This window comes from Lepisma saccharinum, chromosome 25 (assembly GCF_977018435.1).
Source record: "Lepisma saccharinum chromosome 25, izLepSacc3.1, whole genome shotgun sequence".
In the NCBI taxonomy this organism is placed as follows: domain Eukaryota; kingdom Metazoa; phylum Arthropoda; class Insecta; order Zygentoma; family Lepismatidae; genus Lepisma; species Lepisma saccharinum.
This window is the reverse complement of record NC_139253.1, coordinates 37,040,046-37,048,193: the sequence shown is the minus strand read 5'-3', so window position 1 is coordinate 37,048,193 and position 8,148 is coordinate 37,040,046. Positions and strand designations below refer to the sequence as shown.

General features: G+C 36.0%; 1 protein-coding gene across 3 annotated transcripts in view; it reads right to left on the bottom strand.

Moving 5' to 3' along the window:
- Positions 1–3,119: 3,119 nt before the first annotated feature.
- LOC145978935 (homeobox protein OTX2-B-like) overlaps positions 3,120–8,148 on the bottom strand; it is an 81,176-nt gene continuing 76,147 nt past the window's right edge. For 2 of the 3 annotated variants that reach the window (XM_083111932.1, XM_083111933.1), the window contains exon 6: positions 3,120–6,215. In XM_083111932.1, coding sequence (XP_082968058.1) covers positions 6,018–6,215 — 198 coding nt within the window. In that variant the 3' untranslated portion in view covers positions 3,120–6,017. Of the gene's footprint in view, positions 6,216–7,267; positions 7,382–8,148 lie in introns of all 3 variants that reach the window. The other variant, XM_083111934.1, reaches the window with a different exon arrangement.

Here is an 8,148-nt window from a genome sequence, read left to right as displayed (position 1 = left end):
GTTGCCTTTCTACCACTTCTTGGCTGATCGCAACGATGGGGACGAGTTAAGATGTTGAAATTGATGAAAGGACACTCACAAAGAACACCCATGCTCAGGCCCGGAATCGAACCCGGGACCCTTGACGTTGTAGCGCGCTGTGCTAACCACTCCTCCGCGGAGATTGGCTTGAATAGTAGAAATAACAATAATAATTGTTATAAGCTTGTGAAATTAAACCAATTTTATTCCAAATTTATTATTATGTACTTTTCTACCAGGAATCTTTTTTCTCGCACAATTTAAATTCGGTCCTAGTTGCGTATTGTTTCATTGAAAAAAGGTTTCTAGACCGTATAGATTGAGTCGGAAAAAAGTTCCTGGGTCGTATTTAAATTCATCCGAAAAGAAAAGGTTCATGGACCGAATTGAAATACTTTACAGATTGAAAGGTTCTTTACGGTCCAGAACCCATTTACGCTTGCTGCTTTTCTCTCCTGGACCGGAATTGAATTTATTTAAAATTCCTGTACCTTTAACAACCATTCTTTCTACTCGATCCACCAAATCCAGCACAGATGTTTTTTTTTCATTATTTCTTTATTATATTTTGTACAGTTAGTGTACTACTGTATGCATAGTCATTCTATGTTTTTATATATTAACTTGTATACACTTCGTTCAAGAAAAACCTTTAAAACCTGGCGAAAATTTTAGTCATTAAGTTTATGGTGTATGACCTCTCACATAAAACTGTAATTTTTGGAACTGTCTTTAGACTAATGGTAGAACATGAAAACATGGCCTGGTTTCTTTATTTGACACTGATCGATCTCACGCAGGGAGTTTATTTATGTTATTAACAATTAAAATATCAAGCTTTCTGCTTTTTCTGTAACTTGAAGAGAACTATGTGAACTGTGTGATTGGTCCCACCCCATCGCAACGCCCGTGGAAAGTAGTTTTAATTACTGCACTTCTTGTTTTAGCCGCCTCAGTGGCCAAGCGCCAAGCGACTGAATGGTTGAATGGCAATCCCGCTTCTGAAGTTTGAGTCACGGCTTGAGCATAGCTCGTTCTTTATCATCAACTTCATTTTCATCGTCGCGATTAGCCAAAAGTTGTAGGAAAGTTACACAAAATAAGAAAATGTAAATCCGAAATACTTCCTGTTTTAGTTGAATCGGTCTAGTTGACGTTGCTTCAACCACAGAGTAAGCTTCTCATTCTCACAATCTTTCCCTATATGATTGCTCTATAGGAAGTCGCATCTATGAATGTTATGCATGCAGAACTGTAGGATTTGTGTGAAATTCGGGTTGTATGCCTAAGAGTATGCAGATTGATGAGCTTCTGTTTGATTGCTACTGTACGTACAGTCACGGACACTTATACATTCGAACAATTCCATTGGAAGTCATTGCGATGATTAGGCTACAACCCAGAAATGCCCGTGTCTGTACAAGACATTTAACGCCGACTATATAAAATAAGCTCGTTACAAATTATCGGGTTCAGACGAGAATTATTCTGCCTTGCAAGTAAGCCCCTCCCCCTTCTGTTGCTAACTACCCTCTTCCCTGTAATACCTGCATTTGCTATTTTTAACACTTTCTACAGTTGGCTTCCCTTCTCTTCTCTGTTCCAGTTGCCAGTGTGAGAATCTTATATTTCTCATATCCTCAAGATTGTCTGTATCTTTCTGTGTCCTCCGAAATGTCTTCAGTTCACTCCATGTTACAAATTATCGGGTTCTGACGAGAATTATTCTGCCTTGCAAGTAAGCCCCCTCCCCCTTCTGTTGCTAACTACCCTCTTCACTGTAATACCTGCATTTGCTATTTTTAACACTTTCTACAGTTGGCTTCCCTTCTCTTCTCTGTTCCAGTTGCCAGTGTGAGAATCTTATATTTCTCATATCCTCAAGATTGTCTGTATCTTTCTGTGTCCTCCGAAATGTCTTCAGTTCACTCCATGTGGGTAAATGCTCTGGAGGAAGCTGCAGGTTAAAATGCCTCCTCTCAACTGCTTTAAGATCCAAAATGGCGTACTCCGAAATAGCCACTCTGCTGGTAACATTAAGTCCTTCCTTTTTTTCCATAGCATGGTGGGCATGCACGTATCTAGTACAGTGGGATGCACAAGTATTGCTAAGCAAATGATCCATGACTATTTTCATTAAATTTTCTGTTACATGCTACTTGTTTTTAAGCAATGGTACAGAGGCTGCCAGCTGATTATTTGGCGTTCTGTTCCAATATCTAAAGCTCCCTTTGACTAAAACAAAGAGAAACAATATGGTATGGACATCTTGCTTGGAAATACTTATGCATCCCACTGTACTCTATTTAGAGGGGTCCGAACTAAGTGTCTCAATAATAATAACAACGTTATGTTAATAATATTGAAATAAAACTATTAAAATATATAAATTAATAATTAGTATTATATTATTGTTATTATTGCATGAACAAATTAAAATGTTCATGCATTCATTATCTGGATGATGTGTAGTTAAGATCACTAACATTTGTATAAAAACAGCTGCCCTACCAAAGAAATTAATATAAAGAAATAATGGAATATTTACTGAATAACAACAAAAGTGTTAGTTACAGATGATGAAAAGTTAAAAGTCCCTGATCATTATTTTTAAGTGTATTTTTTTTTAGTAGTAGCATATATAAATTTCCGTACCTCTGTGTAAGTTCTGTGAAAAAAAATCTACATTATATTGTAAAAGAGCAACAAGTATTTGCTGATTTAATTTTGCACTTGGTTAGTCTTTTGGGGCGAGGGTCTGAACCCCCTAGACCGCCCCCTATGGATGTGCGTGTTTTCCTATCCAAAATATTCATTGTAGGGATGTGTTTCCACACTTCTTACGACTCACCTAAAATATTAATTAAATCAGGGTTAAAGTTACATATCTACACGTTTCTCGTGAAATTGTAGACCACTTTTTCATTTTTAAACAATGGAATACTTACGGTCATCATGTTTTAAAACTACTCTTTGGATGATGGAAAAACAGTACAAGTAATATTTTTTCTAAAGTACAATTTATTTAATTTTTATAAGGAGCTAAGGTTGTCTTCGGAGACAACTGAGGATATTTTTTTGTTAGTCTGTACAAGTCCAGTTCACCTGTTCATAGTCGAACAGGTCTAGGAATAATGAATATAGGATGAGGGAAGTTAGGAAGACTAAAACGGCAGAAGAAAAATACAAGTCTTTATACATTTGGCCTCTGCGTATTCTTTATGAGCCGAACGCAGAATATTGTATGAACCCTGAAACGTATTGATATACATAAAGTGTTATATGTCATCACAAAATTCCATACATACAAGACTTATTTTCATACTTTTTTCACATAAGTATGGGAACAGAAATAACTCTTCTTTTATATATGCGAATGTGTATATATATAGACTTGTAAATGATGCATATATACACACATGTACATATTCAATCTTCTATATCTCATAAATCTTCACAAACTTACACTGACACTTAAAGAAAAAGAAACTTTTGTATCGTTGACTTAGTCACTGTGGCATTCAAGCAAATTTGCTTCTCCATTTAAAGTACACTTTGGCACATATTCTAGAAACTAGTTGAAATGGCATTATTTGATTCACTTAACGATAGGTTTTATTAAGATGGCACTAACGAGCAAGCTAGGCTAGATGAACAAAAAAGTAATCGTATGATAATGATAGTTTATATTCAGTAGTGTAAAGCTTAAATGAATATACTTTGTTAATTGTTTAAAGTTTAAAATCTACTCACTAGAACATAAATAAATAGCACACACACACACACACACACATTAGGCCAAAATAGGGGCTTCCACTAATATATTTTGGAACAATACTTTAACGTTACATAAATTTAATACAAGCCCAATTGATGACAAGAAGTTAAAAATAGAAATACGAGTTAAATATTTGTCATACTATAGTTGATGTTTTTAAAGATTTCCTTTTATTTGTTAGAGCTGACGAATTATTCTGACATACCATATATTTTTATAGCTAAATTTTTGATATCTGGAAATATTGAATAGGGGGGCAATTAGCTTCCCCCCCGCACTTTCAAAAATCGTCACCTATGATTCATTTTATATATTCGTATTGTTTTCGAGATATGGATAGAATACTATCATTGCACTAAAACTAATGGTGTGTGGACATGTCTTGATGCAATGTGGACAAACAGGATATGTAATACCAGAAATACAAGTTGCACGTAATTCTGGTTTTTATTTCCAGTCTCATTACAAATGCTCGTTTGTTGGTTTACTTTAAATAAATTCCGTTGTATGAAAGAAGAGGAAGAAAATAACAGAGTTGACTAGTAAAATGTATTGAGCAATTAATTGAACATTCTTGACTTCGCTACAAGATAGAAAAATCATTTCATGCTTTGTCGCCACAGTCAACTAAGTGCAACTTTCTTTGCTCAGATTCTACACCCACAGCACCTATAAGAAAACGTACATGCACAGCTCAAGAAATCAAACTTGTTATTTTGCTCATGATTAATTTGCAAGACTTATTTGCGATAGAAATGTTATGAAATAAAAATGTCGCTATGCATGCAGAAAATATCAAAACTTCGGTAGTTTTTCAAATATCATGGTTTCTTATAGAATAATACATTTGTGCTTGTAATCATGTCTTCAGTATTGGAAAGGTATGAATTGAATTGTGACTAATTGTAACTAAATTGTAACTAAAGCTTAGTCCTTGAGGAAGATGGCTGCGTCAGTCTTGGTAGCGAGTCTATCCAAGTGTAAGCGTTAGTAAGAAGATTAGCGAATAGGTGCGGGCTCCCAACTTCTCCAGCTGGTTGGCGAAACATGCTTGCGAGCCTACCAAAATGTAGAGCGTGAGCGGGAGAGTTAGCGATAGGTGCTCGCTTCAGATGACGTCATCGGCTCCCTTGTTGATTGGTGACTTCTGGAGTCAGGACTCGCTTCCAAGCTGCAAATTTTCCACAGCCATAAATATTACGAAGAGGGCTGAGATGATGCCGATGTATCAGAAAGTATCGATTGAATTTTATTTACCGATACTTTTCCAGAGTTTCGATCATTCGCATTTTCACCGAGTCTAATTGTCCTGAATATTATGTTAAATTCAAAGTTGTCATTGATTTTGTACCAATATTATGCGGAAAACTGTATTTTGTGACTACACAACAGGTATTTTTATATTCGGATATAATTTTTAAAATATTTTAAACCAAAAACTCTGGTAAATTGATCCTTATAATTTGAGAAGAATACTCACCCAATAAAGTTTTAATCAATATTTTCAACAACTTTTAGTTGTTACAATTTTCAAGCATCCGTATCGGTGGTAATCGGTAAGAGTAGCGGTATCGGTATGGGTATCGGCTCAGCTATAGTTACGAATATAATCTCACTCTACCTTAATTTTAAAGAAGACTAGTATAGCAGTTGGTGAAAGGCACAATAATTTGTGTTCATTTTCATTGCATCAGTTGTATCTTTTGTACTGGTACTATATCAGGAAGATTTGATTACATGAGCTATGCATGTGCGACTTTCATCTCTTATATAGTTCCCCATACACACACGTTCGTGTCATGCATACTGATTTTCACTGTACATACTCACATTCATGCATTTCGATCATATACATTCAACCATTCATCACAATAAAGAGACGAATAATACAAGGATAGCTTTTTGAGGTTCACTGGAAGTCCGTAACTTAACGTTGTATAATCTTTGGTCTTGAGGTTTCGGCATTCGTGAAGTGCTACGTTGTATCATCAGGGGCTAACTGTTGAAAGAAGTCTGCTAACAAAATACACACACCTGCTCAACGATTGCTCTTTATGCGGTGGGTCTTAAGTTGGTAAAACACGAAAAGTCGATGTAAAAAGTGCTAGCGTCAGTGGCTTCTCCAGTTCGCTTGTAGAGCTTCGGTGAGCTGGATATTTCCTTATTTCTTTTCTTAAATAAAAAATATTATGTACAACACAAACACACACCTAACAGCTCACAAAACCTGGAAGCTTTGGTACTTCCAGGCCGACGATTTGTCACTGTATTCCAAACAATCTCCGGATGCTGGCGTGATAGAAGGGTTCACCGGGGTCACTGGCGTCACCGGGGTTGACCTCGAACCAGTCATTCCGTGCGAGGTTATCGTTTGACCGTGGCTGGTCATTTGGCTCAGTCCTGTCATTGAGGTGACCTGAAATGAACAAGTAGGGTATTGTTATGTGAGACAGTTGTATTGTTGTAAAGTTTCTATGTTCATTTACTGTATCGTGTGCCATAACGTTTTACACTAGTACAAGCATAGATGCCAGTTGTTATTCTTTTCTAGGTTAGGTATCACAGTATAGTAGCCTTATATTAGTTCTAAGGGAAGGGTAACGAACGCCGATCTCTACATATTGATATGTGTTGATGTGTTGTGGAGATGGTTAATTTGATTCGTTACAACATTATAAAATAAGCCGTTATATTGGCAATTTAATCGATTCCTCCTTCAATGTAGATTCTCTAAGCACCCAGAGAATTGACTTTAAATTTCGGTTTTGAAATTAATAGTATCACTATTTTTGGATTTGATTTTCTTGTGTAAAATATGGCAGTATTTGTCCCCTATAATTCTTCAAGGGGAGCAGATATCGTTTTCCATTCAACATTTATTTGTAGTTGATGCTATACTGTTCTGGACACTTTTTTTTTAATACAAGTTTGGTTTAAAACTTTGTCTTTTTAAGGTTTTTGAAAATCATTAAGAGAGAAAAAGAAAAGTAACTTACACTGTCCCTGTAGCAAATTTATTTAAGATTTAGTGGATAAACTCAAACCGAGATTTTAAGACGATAATAAATTACAATTGCATAGTGTTTGTTAATCAATATCGCCAACCACCAGATGCGAACTTGTCTATCTGTTTGTCAGGTGTGCCGTCTGAGCATTATAGTACCTAGTTGTTCGGTTAGCACATGTGTAACACTTTGCTAACAACATATTCGAACATTTTTCATATTGAAGAGTTATTCACAAGTAAATTAGTTGCAGGCTTTTATCTATCAGTAGGAAAAATCTTTGTGGAACAAGTTTCGAAACCACATTGAAAGACATAGATGTGAGGGAAAAAGTGAACATGTTACATGGGTGTGTTAGCAACGAATGTTTCGTATCAACGTCAGGAAAAGGATGTTACAGATGTTAAGTAGTCTCCACAACCATACATGTGTTAGTGTCGTTGGATTAATTTATAGCACATACCTGATATTTACGCGAAGAATATTCTTTGATGTTTCACTTTCGGTCCCAGCATGCCGCGTTGTAAAACCACGACTCCTCCCGTCCCTTGGTCCACGTCGCATCCAAGCTGTTATCCTATCGAGATGAACCAAAGGGTGTGTCAAGGAAGACTGTATATCTAATGTGCTGCTGATACAATCAGGCACATAGTTCTTAGGTCATGAGGGAGGGGGTTGTTAAGAAAGACCGGCATGGTTACTGTGACACAATGCTGTTCTGAAAGAACCACATTGAATCTGCTACAGGAATCACTATGTGCCAACATTTCATTCTAATCTGAGTTTAGATATTATATAGTGAATCACAAATGGGTTTTTTTCTTCCGAGTGCATGAATTGTATTCAATAGTTACACTGAAAGTCCCTAGAGCCTTATTTTATGACAGTTTTCGGGGTACCGCCACTTTGTGTTACCATCATATGGGCTAAAATTGAGGAAATAAGACCCATTTATCGTCACAGTATTCCGTCTTTTGGTGCGAAGTAAATTCTGAAAGTATCAGAAGTGATGAATCGTTCTAGAATTTTCTGAAAACAAAGCTATTCCACTTAGTGTTAACTTCTTGATTAGAGTTGATGTTAGTGATCCAATAATTGGAATCCCCTCCATCCAAAATCTTGAACGTATTGATTACATGTCACCATAAAAATGAAATAATACTTTCAGATGAGAAGTGACACGAACCTGTACTCATACTTTCTCCCCCCTCTCCCTTTCCACACTTGTGATTGATACTTTGAAAGTCATGAAAATTTGCAAGAAAAAATAAAGGATTAATTATATCAATTGTGAAATAAACGTTCTTTGAAGTATAGATCGTAATAATAAATCTTTCTGTGTTA